Raw genomic sequence first — 16139 nt, forward strand, 5'->3', positions numbered from 1 at the left:
AAAGAGATTTTAAGAGATATCAAAAACGTTTCTGGGTTTTTTGTTTGTTTGTCTTTTTGGTTGTGGTTTGTTTGGTTGTTTTTTTGCAAGGTGGGGAGATGTTTGCCCCCTTAAAGAGTGAGCTGGATGAGTTGCAAGAAGAAGTGGCAAGGAGAGCACATGAACAAGAACTACGCAGAAAAAGAGAAAAGGAAATGGAGGCAGCAATGGGCTTTAATCCTCGTCCCAGCAGGTTCATGGATCTCGATGAACTGCAGAATCAGGGTAACTTTGAGTGTAGTGTATTTTGCACAGTTGTAGTGCTGAAGTTTTTCGAACCTTTGAACTTAATTTCCTATTGTCAATCTCTCTCTTTATATCATCCTTTATTACAATTTTGTACCTTCAGTTACTGTAAGACCATCAATTTCAAACCTGTAGGATGCAAAAAAAATGTTTGGTATTTTAACCAAATTCTTTCTAAAATGAGACAAAAAGGTAATTCAGGGGTGTTTTTAATATATTTGCACCTTTCCATTTTTATGGTGATATGCACCATTACTAGTATTTATCTCTTTAGTTAAAAGGCTTCAACTAACATCTTGGAACATGCAGGTCTGTGCCTGTCAGACACATCTGGACCATCCACAGCATAGGGTGTTCATTTAGGCTGTTGTTTTGTTTCTGATTGTTTCTGGTAGCATCACTTTCCTAAGCAATTCTGCTTGTTCCTGCACTTGTACTTTCCACTTTTTCTCCTTGCCCAGTTGAGCAGCCACACCACAGGCATGGCAGCAAGTACTGTGGCAGATTTGAGCTGGATCTTATTGAAAAGCTGAGTTGGATATAGTTTACTTTTTTTTTTTTTTAAGGGAAAATAATTGAAAAAAGGAAAATTAAAAAAACCAAATGCTAAGTTTGTCTTTTCCATGACTCCTCATGTTTCTGGCAGGGGATGGCAGCGGAAGAGATTTAATTGGATGGAGCTGCAGCAGAGGGAACTTGATGACAGGATTCACATGTAGTGCCTTCCTTTTAGCCCTAAGTCTCCATCAGCCAATAAGGGGAGTCAGAAAGAAGGTGGGCTGAAGTGTATTGACCCAGTTGAGAGTGAAGCCTGAAGACAGGTAGATCATTTAAGTGGGGGGTTGTTGGTGGGTCAGCCAGAAGAGCCAAGGAAGCTGTAGTGAATGCCTGGGCTCTGCTCCCATGAATGCATGCATGATTAGGGCAAACCCACTGTGGCCTTCTTTGTTGCCAGGCCTCCTAGCACCCCTATGCTGCTTGCTCAAACCTGTTGCAGATAAGAGTTGAGGTGCTGCCTTATTGCTACAGGACAGAGAGGGAGAGGGGCACCCCACAGCAATTCTACCTCTGGGCACAGTACAGCCAGTGCTCAGCAGCCAGAATGTCACTGTGCCAATGACAGCTGAAAAATATAATCTCTGTGAGAATGTCTGCACAGATTTTTTAAAATAATTTTTCTGACCATCAGTGAGCTGCTTAGTTAGCCTTTACAGTCTTGCTGTGGCCTGCCAGTAACCAGGTGAAAAATTCTGATGTACCAGAGTAGGTGGATATATTTTTTTATTAGTATTTACTTTTGTAACATAAATGCCAGTGATGTAAAAATTGAAAAGTAAACCTCTATTGTTGAGTTCAATTATGTTGTCTTCTCTGCTTCTCCTGCCTGAAAGAAAATAGCATATTTTCTAAGACATTATTCTTCTTTGATCTCTTGTTATATTAACAGGCCTAAGCAGAAATTGCTTAGATTTTCCTTGTTAAAGTAAACTAGAATAATACTTCATAAAAGAAGACTTCTGTAGCATGTTTGAGGAGTTTGCAGGCATTGACTTGAGATCTGGGAAAGTTTGTTTTGCCTTTTAAGTCTTTCCCCACTCCAGTCAGAGATGTAATAGCTTAACATTAACAGACTGCCTGACTGCCTGGAAGGCTTGCTTGTACGCAGAACTCCTGAACACTTGTGACTCATTTTCCCCTCAAGTAAACTGCTACATGCATGCGAAGAAAGCTAACTTTAGTATACTGACCTTGATTACAAGCCTCAGTAGCCTCGATTTTGAAACTGAATGTGCTGCTTGACTAGCTCACTGCTGTAACAACTCTCACTTCTCTCTGCAGTACTTGCTTTTCATATGAGTTCTCTGGGGTTTCTGGTGCAAGAGAATTTCTGTTTTGCATCTGTGCACGAGTGTTTTGGAGAGCATGTCATACTGTAGCATATAGCACATGTTACACAAGTTGGGAAAACATAGTTTATTGTTCTCTCATAAAGATACTCGTATTCTTTACCAGAGAGAGACATTCCATTAAACACCTCCCCACACTCCCCCCAAACAAAACAGTCAAGTTTTATTTCCTGTTTTCCCCTGCCTCATTTCAATGTGTACATTTTAGTGCATGACTTACAAAGCACCTAATAGGTGACAACAGATTGTTTGGACATTTCCTCCTCCCATAATTGGATGTTCTGATACCAGGACACCATGTTTCATATTTCTCTTTTTTGTCCAAGGATGATTTATCCATTTTTTTTCTCCAACACTATTACCTAAATTGTTGCAAAAAGAATTGGTGATAATTTCTCCTTTCTTGTCATCTTCTTCCATCTGTGTTTTTCCTCCTAAAGTGGCAAGGCCATTGGGTTTTCATATTGCATGTGTCTCTTTCAGCAGTTGAATGTATGCATTGAAGATGTTTGAAGATGTATTTCATAAAGGCTTTTACACTTACTCTAAAGTCTCGATTTTGTTCCCCAGACATCTCAGTTATTTCAGGTTTTTTCTATTTTGTATGAGAGTAATTGGATATCTGAAGACAAGACATTATTTTTGGCAGGGGACTTAATGTACAAGGGAAGCCCTGACCTGCTATATTTCTTTGGTATACTTCGGTTTAAATTTAATTCTATACTTAAATTAATTCCTGCTTGACAGAAGTAATCTGAACTGACTGTGGTATGCCTGTGACATCTTTTGTACTGATTTAGACTGCTGAAAATAAAATAATAAGCCAACATAACTCTCTCAAGAATACTAAATTTGAGGGGGAAAAAATCTGGTTCACTTCAAGCATATTGGGGTGCTCAAATTATATTTCTGCTTAGGCAAGGTTAGGTGGTGTGGTCGGGGATATGTGCAGCCTCCACGAGCCTATATGTGGAAGAATTTGGCAATCATAAATGGAATGAGGGTAAGTGAGGGTTCTGCAATGAATGAAACCAAAATGAAGGGTGCTGCCCATTGCAGGGAGGAGTGATGGCTTTGAGAAGTCGATGCAGGAGGCAGACTCAATCTTTGAAGAGTCGCTGAATCAGGAGCAGAAGGGGGATTGTGCTGCAGCTTTGGCGCTCTGTAACGAAGCGATATGTAAGTAACACTAACCGCCTGAGCTATTGCGCTTTTGACAGTTTACTAATACAATAGAACAGTCTGGAACACCAAAGCATGGTGAATGGTCAGGTGAATGGTCATATGAGGATCCAGCTGGTCTTTAGGGAAATGCAGGGAGAGTGTCTTTCCTTTTTACAAGCATTCCCTTTTGGGGGGTTTAGTTCTATTCCTCATCATCTCTCTTTGTTCATGTTTGCATCTGTTTTTATTGTTCTCTCCAGCGCTATGGCAGCAACAGTATTGGGGTGCTGATGTGCCCTTTTTGGTGCTAAATGGTGTGTTTCAGGAAGCACCTAGCTGGTAACTTCCCCTGCCACTCAATTAACAGTTCTTCCCCATCCTCATGCCAAATTACAAAGGGCATGAAGCTTCCCTGTTACTCATGGGGAGTGTAACATAGGAGGAAAAATCGTAGCCCACACTTGAGTCCTCTGAATTAACAGAAATGAGCTATGCTGTACTTGACTTTCATGAAGAAAAGCACATTAGGACATTGAAGTGCTTAAATGCATTGTGACTTTTGAAAATGTGTGCTGTGTGATTTCATTTTGTTTTCAGTCTTTTTCCATTATGGCTGGCTGTTGCACCTGTGTTTTCCTCTGTCTGTGTAGAATGGCTGCAGACAGAGTGGGTAGCTCTTGTGTATTTTTGCATTTAGATACTGGCTCTTCTGGGCTGCAGAATAAGGGGCACAGCATACAGCTGTTGTGGTAGCTCTGTTAGCTTCCATTCCAACAAGGAATCTCAAATCCCACTCAGGTATTCCTTCACACAAAGGGAGTCCCAGTTGTGGAGGATACAGGAGAAGAGTAGATGACAGAATGAAGCATCAGTGTGGTAGGGTTGGAAAGAAAGAAAGAGCCTGTGTGAAGGGGATGAGAAATTGGGCTAAAACATGGATAACTTTTTTTTTTTTACTTTATTTTGGTTTAGTTTCAGTTAACATGTTTGGACACCTTGCTAAGCTGAATGTGCATTATTGGAAACAGTAGCATCCTTGTGAACTCTTTTGTGGCAGTATTTGCATGGTCCATGTTTTATGTTCTTGCTGCATCTTTTTTTATTTTTTTTTTTCCTTTTCAATTTTATTCCTTTTTTCTGTTTGTTTTCTGCTATGTTTTCTTTTGCATTTTAGCTAAACTAAGACTTGCCATGCATGATGCCAGCGCTAGCACTCACAGCAGAGCCATAGTCGATAAGAAGCTGCAAATCAGTATCCGAAAAGCCCGGAGCCTCCAGGATCGCATGCAGCACCAACAGCCATCGCAGCCGCTGCCGCCGCCAACCTGCCACCCACCACAGGGCGGCACCATGGCCCAGTCTACAAGGTAGTCCAAGTCTATCACCTAGACCCAGATCTGAGCTGCATCTGTTAGCAGTGCAGTCTGGAAAGGAATAGCCAACTAAATATATTCCCTTAGATAGTCCATACCCTACAGTGTTACTCCCTGTTCCTTTCTTCTTTAGGTTAAATCCTATAAGATGGTCAACTACACCTTTTCCCCCTCCTAGCCTTTGTAGAATAGTTCAATGTGTATGTGTTTAAATTGTGATCTGTGACAGAGAATTGTAGCAGTCAGTGCCTGGCAGCATTAATCTTTTATGCTTCCAGGGAAAGAATACAATAGACAATGACCTGGTAGAAAGGGGCTGTGTCTTAGGATTAAATGTGCAGCTGTTTATAATCAGGAGCAGTTTCAGGACTAAGTCAGTGAAAGAATGTACTACAGTAAAAATCTTGCTATAGTTGCTTTTGTGTTGGGAACAGCAACCAGTGTGTTTTAGTGCTGTGTAGTTTGACACATGTGTCAAATACACTGATCTTTCTAGTCCACTTCTCTAGTGGTGCACTGGTACAACTCTTGGATCCAGACCCTGATCCTGTGACTTTGAACACTCCCTATATCATTCTTCATTTACTTTCTGTGCTCCCCAGCATCCTGTAGCCTGGCTTACCAGCCTCTTCAGTGTCTCTTCATAATTCTTTCTTCCATACTGACTTTAACTATAGCATAATTAACTCTCTGCTGTAATTGATCCTTTCTTCCTACCCACTTTAGCATGCATCTTAATCCTTTTTCTTCCCATGCCATTTCGTCCTAGTACTAGACCATCCATGTCCAATTTCTAGGCCGTTTCTTGAACTGTTACTTTTCTTCCCTCTCCCGTTTCTTACATGTTGTATTATTAGAAGCTTAGATGAAATCCCAGATGAGAATCCCTTTTCCTTTTTCTGAAATGCCACATACAGCTATATACTAAAACTCAGTTAATTTGCACACCTGTCAGGCTGTAGTTCATAATGTTCTTTTCTTTTCCTGGAGTAGCTGAATTATATGTAACGAGGGCTGATCTTTTTGTCAATCAGGGGTCCATTATACTCTTTTACAGGAGAAGTGCAGAGCCACAATTACGCATTTTGGCAGATTCTAAGAAAATGAAAAAAAGGCACTTTTAAAACTAGTTTTATTAACACTGAATCTTCTCACTGTTGCTCTGTGAAAATTACTTCTGCAAAAAAGTTATATCCAAGCAAATATTTATATTGCAGCCAATGAAAAGAATCTCTTCAGAGCCAGAGTTCTGTACTCTTGCTTTGATATCAATAATGTTGTAGACAGCACGAAGTTTGCCATTACTCAGACAAGATTATTCTGCTACACAAGTTATCTAGCTCTTCATCATAACTTTCACTCTAGGTACCTCAGGGAGGAAACTAAACAATGATGTTACTGTTTCCTTAAGTTCTCTGTTGGAGCTGTTTGTAGCCTTTCTTGCAGGCAGGTGGACTTGGTACTGTTTTTTCTGTCTGCATATTAAAATGGTAACTAAATGCAGAAAAATGCCAAGGACATGTATAACCCAAGGATACAATTGTCTTGCATCGGTACATAAAAGGATACAAAGTATTTTTTAGACATGATGCTTAGAATACGAATTATTGCAAAATAATTATATATTTAGCTTGAACTTTATTTAATGTGTTGAATAGATATCTCAAAGATCAGAATACAAAGATGAGAAATTTCAACCTGTTCCTTCCATCTGTCAAGTCATTCTTCATTAAGTGGCCTGGAGAGAGGAGACCTTATGGAAATACTGTCAGGTCGAGTTCAGATCATGAATCTGTCCAAAGTATTTTCAAAAAATATCTAAAATGGTAATGTCTAAAGTGTTAAAACAGATGTTTTAATTTATAAAAATGCTGGTTTTACTATTTTTACAGTTATCCTTACCCACATGCTCAGTCTGCTGGTTAATGTGCTTAGGGTGCTATAGAAGAATACCTTATATAGAGCCTAACAGTAGCAAAATACCCTTAAAAATATGAAACGGATCCAGTAGATCAGTTGTAGCATGAAAACAGGGTTAGAAGCAAAAGACTAACATGAATGTATCTACTGAATTAATGCAAAAACTTCATCAGAATACAGTTAGCAAAGAAAAGTGTGTTGAGGTGTATATATGTCACCTAGTGCAAGTTCTGTATCCTAGGAATAAGCTGAAGCAATGACTGCTGCTAATCATTTACCCTTCTGTGTGTTTTAGTGAACAGACTGGCCCGCTCCAAGTACTGCTGAGCCAGGAGGTACCACTGGAACCCAACAAAGAAGTGGAATTTGGGTCCAGTTCTTTCTTCCACCCACCTGCTTCCTGCCATGAATTGCACTCATCATTATATCCAGAGTCTTCCTCCTTACCCCCTTCTGAAAGCAATCCATCCAACAGGATCTCTCCAAACTGCCAGTCTGCTTCTGCTGATTTCCATGACCAAGTTCCCTCTTTTTCCTATAGGCAAGGGTTGGCAGACAGGTCTGCAAGAACTGACAGTGATGCCCACCATAGTGTGGAATTTGCTGACACTTCAGCCACAGGGCCAAAAGACTGTAGGGAATGTTGCAGTAACAGCAAGTTAGAAGAGGTTCATAACGTAACTCCTATTCTCACACCTCAGTATAAATCCAAGGCTAACACAGTAAACTCTGAGTCTTTGCCTACACTGTTTCCTTGTCCACATCCACCACAACCAGCATCTCCTGAAAAGGACAGCCAGCACACTCCTTGTTCCAAACTTGCAAGCTCTCCGGTGCGGCCCAGCATTGATTGTTTAGGGACCTATCATGCAGTGACCCCTGCAACTTCATCCCTTACACAGCAGTGCTCCTTGGATCCTTTGCAGAAAACAAATAAGTACTCCAGAGCAAACAGCCAGGAGATTTTACTAGCCTCACAGGATGAATATGGCCCAGCAGAAGGTTGCAAATCTGAGGCTTTTAGTACAAAGGGACATGTTCGCTCCTTGGCAGAGCAGTTTCAGAAAATGCATGCAGTCTCCCAGAGAAAAGGTACTCATGAAAAAGGCTGGATTGCTGCAGTGTGTCAGGATGAGAAGTCTCCAAAGTTAACACAAAAATCTTTCATCAATTCTTCATCCTCTGGTTACAGACAGGTAATCCATCAAAACCAAGAGAACAAAAACCAGTCTTCTGAAACATTGCACTCAACTGTGGATATTAGGGATGGGGTAGTTTCTTTGGAGGGTTTTAGTGCTCAACGTGTTACTTCTAAGAGTGTTTGTTCTCACGGTGAAGAGCTGTGTAGAAGAGGTGGACAGAATATAGCTGATCCTGCACCCTTCCTGGAAAGGCACTGTCGTGATGGCGGAATGAAACAGGTGGATGATGGAGCTACTAGTAGCATGGTTGCCTCTATGCCTGTGGACTGTTGGGTGGATAATGTTACTAGGTATTACAGTTCTCAGAAGGCTAAAAAGAATACTGAATGGCTTCCTGTGCCTGGGAGGAGTCCACCCCTTTCTGATCAGAGAGCAGTTGGAGATGACTTGAGCAGGATCCCAGTACATCTGCATCCACAGTGGAATCAAGACACAGAACAGGAGCTCTCAGAACTGGAATCCCTCTATCAGACTAGTCTGCAGGCATGTCAGGCCACTAGGCCTTTCTTGGGAAGACAAGACAGTGCTAGGTATCCATTTGACCAATCAGGTAAGAATGATGCAGCTATTTTTCTTGGTTGACCTGCCTATGTGCTCCAATATAGGCGAAGGTATGTTTTTCAGTTGATTTAGTTAAATGAGAATGAATTTGTGCACAGATGCAGAAGGATTCAGGTTATGGTTTCTGAAAACTTTCTACCTATATATGTAGAGAAGCAGTGTGATAGCACTGCCTGGGCAGGCTGCAGAGTAGCTGTTGATCATGGCAGAAAGAGAGTTAAGAGTGACATAGAATTACTGATCCTGTTTTTAAGTAGGGAGCTAGCTTTTTGGGTCAGGCTGCTGAAATTGCTCTTTTAAAGTCCTGCATCACCTCTGGATTTGATTAAACTGTTTCTGTGCCTGAAGTTAATGTTCTCCACATTTGTGAATTTTAACTGATTGTGTTGTCTTTGAGAATTTGGTCTGTACCTGGTTGAGGGGGATAACTTCTAAAAGTGTTTCCACATCTATGAGAGTTGAACTTGCTTTTTGCTGTAACTTGTGGAAAATTACTTGTTAAAACAGCACTAGGGGTACACAATCTGTGTAAAGATCCTTGAGACGTTGTGGGTTAGTTGGAGCCAACAGATCCTGTTGCTGGAGACACTCATTAGAGTCTGATGATAGCAGTCTGGTTCCACTTAAGCTGATCTCATCTCCTGCCTGAGATAGGTCAACCTTGATTCTTACTTAGTACAAGTAAAGCAAATGTATTTATTATCCATACCAGAGCATTAGAGCTACCAATTTTCTGGTTAAATACAGCACAGCCTAAAACTTGATGAGAACCAAAGTGAGATAGATGAATAGATATTGCAATAGATACACGAGACAGGTTTTCCAATGCCCTGCACCCATGGAGGTGGAGCCTTCATCATTCCTGACAAATCAAGCCTGGCTTTGAACAGGTTTTCTATGAAACTCTCTTGTCTTGCAGTCCACTGGCAGACCAGGTGACACATCTGAAGGTGGCTATTTTCCATGTGTTGTCCTTTGTTTTCTTTCAGAATTAGGCAAGATCTGATCTCTCAACCTTGCAGACGCTCTCTTGCATGGGCTTATTTAATCAGAAGATCTTACGTGCTTCTGCTTAGCTTACTGATTTTGGAAGCTCTTTCTGGAAATCTAACAGGATAAATATATAGTATTAGCCAGAACTTCAGAGTTCAGCCATAAAATGTCCTGTTTCTTATGCTAACACTTTTATTGCCTATTTTATATGAGACATGGATATTCTTCTAAAGTGATAGAATGGTTTGAGTTGGAAGGGACCTTAAAGATCATCTAGTTCCAACCCCCCTGCATGGGTAGGGACACTTCCCACCAGATCAGGTCGCTCACATCTTTACTTATGGTTTGCTGTGACTTTCAGATGTTTCTTCTGAAGTTCTACAAATTCTGTATAAAAACAAATAGTTGGAACCAGTGCATCTACTGTGATGAACTGGATGAAATCACCTGAGTAGGTCTAGGACATCTCTTTCTCACTTCTAGCACCTATTCATTCACTTAAAGCTGATGAATTTGGTTTATCTCATGTAACTTTAGGTACCTTGCTTTTGATAGCTGATTTTTCTGTCCCTTTAGCCCCCCTATCATATCTGTAGCAAATGAGTGTTGATGTGCAGCTGAGTCTTAAATAATTCAATTAACTGCTCCCCAGAAGCCTGGAAAAGGGCAAGTGAAGCAGGCTTGTGAATGTCCTGACAGACTGTCTCCCCATCAAAGGTTGGGCGCTAGCTTATCTATTCATGTTCAAAGGATCTCTGATGAATTCTTGTTCTGTGTATATAGGCTGTCTGTCTGTCCTCGCTGGTGTCAGACCTAAGATAGTCAGAAATGTGCCATAACATGCAGTCAAGCTTTGAATTTAACTGTGGCATTTTCCTTCCCAGTCTCTGTGATTCCGGATGTGAGGAAGCCACATGCTACAGCTGGCATGGGCCTCTCGAAAACCCCAACAGCAGAGATCGAGCGCAGTCTGTGTGGATCCACTGTCTCTTCTGTCTCCAAGGTGACATCTTGTTACTTAGGATGTGCTAAAGGGGGAAGGGCCTGACCTGTGCAAATAAAATAATTTACAATGGGAGAAGTGGAATATGTTATGGAAAAGTTACTGAGGTCGTGAATACTTAAGTTACAGAGAATTTTAAGTGCAGTCTAGCTCAGGATTAATTAACTAAAAAATTTGTAACTCATACTACATGCAGTTTGTATTCAATCAAATTATCTCAATTCTGACTTTGAGGAACATATCCCTGAAAACTTTTAAGATCTAGTCTCTTTGAATATATTGACATGAACTGCCTTAAATCATAACTTATGGTAACTGCTTCTTGATGTTAATCACTTGCAGAGGCACAGACTTTTTCCTTTATGCCACTATATATTTTAGAGGAGAGGATAATTCAGTATCTGCTACAGTTGGTCACCTCAGAGTGGGAGAAGATGCTTTTTCTTTTTTGCTGGGGAAAAACTGTTTAAATAACTGGCAGTTACATATCAGTGCCTGTACATGAAAATATACAGATATTTTTGAGGGGAAACATTTCCTATAGTAATTCCATACTCATTAAAGGGAGCTTAAATATTCCTGTTTATTTAGAAGAGAGGAGAAGAAAGAAGGAATAAACATTTTGCTTACTAGCAGAAGATTAACAAGCTTCCAGCACTCCTTAAATAATCCTAGGGGTTTTTTGGTTATGAGAAGATTGTAGTACTTTATCATAGGATGGTTCTGAGCTGCAGCCATGTTTATTTCTACAGGGCAGTGATGCCTGTAGCAGCAGTCGGTCCTCTAGGTAGATTTGTCCCAGCAAGGACTTTGTCCTGGGTCTAGATATTTGTAAAAGAATTAATCTCCCTTAGACAAATAAATCAGTATATATTTACTAAAGAAATCAAGCCTATAAGGAATAGTATTTTCAATCACCAGATCCAAACAGACCCTTTTAAGTTCTCAAAGTAATATCTGAATGAAGGATTGCAAAAAGGAAAAGGTCATGGGAGTTTCATTGAAGGATAGTGTGTTAGGTTTATATTGATCTCTTCCTGATAGCTATTAAACTAAATTGATACTATGGAGAGCCTTTTCTGAAATGTGTGATACTATCTGCAGGTCACATATACCAGAGAACATAGCAGGGAACCAGAAGAGGAGGAAATATACAGTGCAGAGAATTTCCGTCGTATTGCTCGCAGTCTCAGTGGGACAGTCATCTCAAATAGAGAAGAGACCTTGGTCTCTTCTCACAGTTTTGTAAGTAGAATGATGTGCAGCTTTCCAAAGAGCCATCATTTTGTGTAAGGATGCTGTTTTCTCTGTCTGCATTTAGTAGTTAACAAACAAGAATAATAAGCCATGATGAAAGCTTGTCATTTTGAATTTTTGTTTTCTTTTTGGAAGAAGAATGAGCTTTAATTTAAGTAATAAAACCACCTTCAGGAATCATTGCAGAGTAGTACCTGCTGGAGCTGGTAAGCACGTGAGCTAATGTTGTCAGTATTCGAAGACATCCAGTATAAACATTTTTTTCAGTTGACTTAGATTATTTTCAAGAAAGCTTCTCATACACCTGGAATTTTAAAAAGATCCCACTAATCATGTGAAGTTACTGCTTTTTTGTGGGTATATTCAGCAAGTAGCATTTTTAGAGAGTAAAAGTAAGCATAAAGAGGAGACAAGTAAAGACTTGGTGCATAATGTGCAGCCAGTTACATACAGAAAGCAACTAAAAAGAGGGAGATTGATTTTTCCCATGTTATATCTCTTAAGTAGATTTAGGTGCATGTTAAAACTCCCAGTCAGGAAACTTACATGAAAGTTCAGCTTTAATTGAAGTTATTGTAAACTGTGATTAAGTTTTGATTTGAAACCAACTGCTTAATAAGAGTAGAAGAGTCTCAGTTGCAAAATGAGTTGTTTAGACTGATTGATCTGATTCTGTTTTTCTGCTGTGGACAATAAACTAAGAATACATCAACTTCTGAATGTTTGCTTCTCAGCCTGCTTTAGTTGAGGGCTTTAATGCATACTTTGAAGTGCTGGCAGAAGCAATTAAAAACCTCTGGCTATCCAAGACCCTTCTCTCTGCTGAAGGCTTATATCCTCACAGCAGAAGCAGCTGATAGTATGGCTGTCACCACTCTTCAAGTTATTCACTGGGCTGAAGTCTGTGATGGTTTGTTATTGTGCTATTCAGCCATCCCTGCTTTGGGGTAGGTACTTCCTAATAGAGGGAAGAGGTACAGCACTGGCAAGTACTCCAGCTGCAATGGAAAAATATGGTTATAGTCTGGAACCAGAGCTTTCAGTAAAGCCTGCTAGAAAATAGGAAGGATCAGGAATACCCTTTTTATTTCATGGCTTGTGTAGCATGGTAGTTCCAATGCTGACTGGCCTGTCATTGCTCTGTGGATTCAGTTTGTGAATCAAACCTCCCATGCGTGGTTGTGTTTGTTTTGGCTTTTCTCCTTGGTATATTTCCAGTCAAATGATCCTCCGAAGTAACCCACCAGTGCTGTGAGAGTCTTATTGCATTGATGCAGTTTTTATTTGTGTTTCTTTTTCACATATAGATGCATGCTTTTGTTTCAGTGACTAATCCCTTTCCTCGGTCAACGCCATCTTTGCTTGATTCAACCCTGCTCTTTGTTTACTCATCATTTTATGTTCTTTTCTTCTGCCTTCTCATTTTATAAAAGGAAGCACCAAGTATGAGGAAAATGCCAGTGGACACCAACCACCGTTCTTCCAGCTCCACTTCCCTTCCTTCCCCCCATGATCCTCCTGTGTTTTCCTTTGATCCCCAGCACAATCCAAACCAGGTGCAGCACCCACCCCATGATGTACTGATGCCCAGCATGATGGGCAAGGCACGTAACCTGTCAGGTAATCACAGGACTTTTCATCCTCCTTTGTCGTCAGAAATATTGCTGAAATGCAGCTCTTCAGATCTTGTATTTCATAATGATGTTTCACCATCTGTTTGCATTCCTCCAGAGACCTGGAAGGATGAATCACCTTATTCTCTGCCCTTTAGAGTTGTTCTGTGATTCTGTGCTAAGTGGACATAAGAAAAAGAGAATAATCTTTATGGAAACCTTATGATGACTTTATATAAATTAATATATTTTTGAGTTATTTTCTGTATTGTAAAAGTAGCAGTGAGCCCCACCACATTGTTGTCATGGATGAGAGGACTATCCACAAGCTACTCATTCCAGTAAATCAGACATGTAAATGTGCCAGTAGAAATAACCAATTCCTGCATGAGAGTTGTTTTCCTCATAACAGCCATCAAAACCGGTTTGATCTACCAGCCTTGAATTACTTTGTTAGGCTCCTCCTATTTGATAACAAAAGGGCTATTAAAGAAATCTGAAGTCTGTGAAAGCAGCTATAGTTGGATAAGGAAGAAATGCAGTGAGGAAAGTGAATGCTAGAAAAGGTACAGCTAGCTGTAATTTAGTTGAACATCAACCAGTAACCGGATGTTATTTAGTTTTTCTTCTGTCACCTTTTGGCCACAGCTGAAAGTTCTGAGAGGATTAAATAAAAAATAGAATTAAGGAAACCCTTTTATTTATTTATTTATTTATTTATTTATTTATTTATTTATTTATTTATTTATTTATTTATTTATTTATTTATTTATTTATTTATTTATTTATTTATTTATTTATTTATTTATTTATTTATTTATTTATTTATTTATTTATTTATTTATTTATTTATTTATTTATTTATTTATTTATTTATTTATTTATTTATTTATTTATGTATTTATTTTTATTCCCAGGAGACCAGAAGAACACCATCCAGAAACTTCTGGTTGTGCCTGACAGGGGTGAAGCTTTGCAAGGTCAAGACTACCCAGGTGTGGCACTGAGCTATGGGAGTCTCCCTTGTGCACCCAAAGGCACCCTCTTCCATGGGCAAAAGCCTCTTGATAATCCACAGTTAGGAGGTGGAGCATCAAGTGTCTCTGGCCGTTGGCTGAACACGAGCTACCCTGCCAGGCAAACAGCCACGTTACCAGATAAACGAACAACACTCTGGGGAAAACGTGCTGGCCAGCCAGGCAGGAGTTTGCAGGAAGGCTTCCTCCAGCAGTCTTTGCAACATCAAATACATGAATCTTATGGCATTGGTTGCAGGCTACCAGCCAGCACAGACTACAGCACTTTAAGAATAACACATGAGCCTTCTTGGGATCCCGGTGCCTCTCAAGGTTGTCCTGTGCCCCCTTCTTGCATTAAGGCCCCGGGTCCAAGGAGAGTTGATATGCCCCCAGAAGACGACTGGCGACAGAACAGCTACACCCCTCAGCCTGGCAGAAGGCGAATGCTGCCAATTCATGTGATGGATGGGACTTCTGCTTCCGAGGCACACAGGAATATGCTGGCTCGAGCAGCAGCTGCTGGCACCATGAGAAATAATGGCTGGTGAGATCCCATCCACTCCATGTGCCCTCATAAACCACCCTGTGAACAGACTGTAGCTGTTGCCAGAGCATGGATTACATGGAGACAGCAAACTCTTTCAGGCAGTCTCTGTGCCAGTCTTGTTTTAAAATGTAGCTATACAGTATGTGGAAACTAATTGCACTGTATTTCATTTCTGACACTACTGAACTGCAGTCTGGAGGGGTAATCTTGGCTATTCTAGTCATGGCCTCTCCTAGCAAAAAAGTGGTATAGGAATGGTATGCTCCAGGGGCATTGGTTTACGGGTAAGTTCAGAAGTATGTGCGTGTTTTGAAGGGAGATGGCCACAAGGATGTTTTTAAGGACTGTTTTTCATGAAATGTAGCTTTGATTAATTCTTCACATTAAAAAGCAATCCTTTTGTTTTTCCTCTCCTTCCTCTCTCCTGTTCCTTCCCAGGGGAAAAAAACTGATCCACCTTCCAGGTTCCACTAAATATGCACTTGGTAGGCTTGGCGGTTAGTAACGCAAACCCCAGTTTTCATTGTGCTGAGATCTTTGCCTGAGATCACAGCTTTAGCTGCTGCTGAGGAAGTGGCAGGGAGACAACTGTTCATTTGTAAACCAGAATTTTCTCCACTTCCTTAAGGCGAACTAACAACGCTTCACACAGAAAAGACTGTTAATGCTGCACGCTTAATTACACCAATGTAAACTCAGAATAAGTTTAACTATTTTAGTGTCAAACATACTTGCTTTTTTAAGTATTTTTCAAATAAATATATGAAAATAGTTCCATTTACTTGTCTGTGTATGAACTTTCTTTTCTAATTTGGCTTTACTCAGCAGTTGGCCTGAAACTGCTGATTAATGTTCTTAGGCACTAACAGTAATGGCCAGTAATGTCCTTTGAAAAGCATTTTGAGACTTCTGTGTTGGAGGTAAAACTATAGAATGTGTGCAGGATGGTAGTATATGCAAATAGGATGCTTATCCAAAAAACTCATTAGAAATTACTGGTGTCAGAAGTGTCATTTTAACGAGTTGTACTCCTGCTCTTGCACATGCTTTCAGGTGTAGTGGTTATGAGTAGATTAAAAATGTGGAGGGTTGTTCCGTGCTTAAATTTAGTGGGGTTGCAGCTGTGGTGGTTCTACGGCCAGTGAAATGTGTAGGCTGCCCTCTAGTGCATGGTACTGCTTGGTAACCTGCTCTCACTGTTACTGTAGCTGAGGGTCTTTTCATTTCATGTTTTGCACCTCAGTGCCTGGTGGATTTTCATCTGTTCTTGCTATTTAGGTTGAGATTGAGTCTCA

The 16139-nt window shown here is 40.3% G+C and overlaps 1 protein-coding gene across 1 annotated transcript in view; it reads left to right on the top strand.

Moving 5' to 3' along the window:
* USP54 (ubiquitin specific peptidase 54) overlaps nucleotides 1-14845 on the top strand; it is a 50259-nt gene extending 35414 nt beyond the window's left edge. The window contains exons 15-22 of the mRNA XM_010000771.1: nucleotides 91-264; nucleotides 3252-3371; nucleotides 4531-4723; nucleotides 6945-8401; nucleotides 10290-10408; nucleotides 11513-11653; nucleotides 13099-13285; nucleotides 14196-14845. Of these exons, the coding sequence (XP_009999073.1) occupies nucleotides 91-264; nucleotides 3252-3371; nucleotides 4531-4723; nucleotides 6945-8401; nucleotides 10290-10408; nucleotides 11513-11653; nucleotides 13099-13285; nucleotides 14196-14845 (3041 nt within the window). The remainder of the gene's footprint in view (nucleotides 1-90; nucleotides 265-3251; nucleotides 3372-4530; nucleotides 4724-6944; nucleotides 8402-10289; nucleotides 10409-11512; nucleotides 11654-13098; nucleotides 13286-14195) is intronic.
* Nucleotides 14846-16139: the final 1294 nt, after the last annotated feature.

Source organism: Chaetura pelagica, unplaced genomic scaffold (genome assembly GCF_000747805.2).
Source record: "Chaetura pelagica isolate M959 unplaced genomic scaffold, ChaPel_1.0 scaffold166, whole genome shotgun sequence".
In the NCBI taxonomy this organism is placed as follows: domain Eukaryota; kingdom Metazoa; phylum Chordata; class Aves; order Apodiformes; family Apodidae; genus Chaetura; species Chaetura pelagica.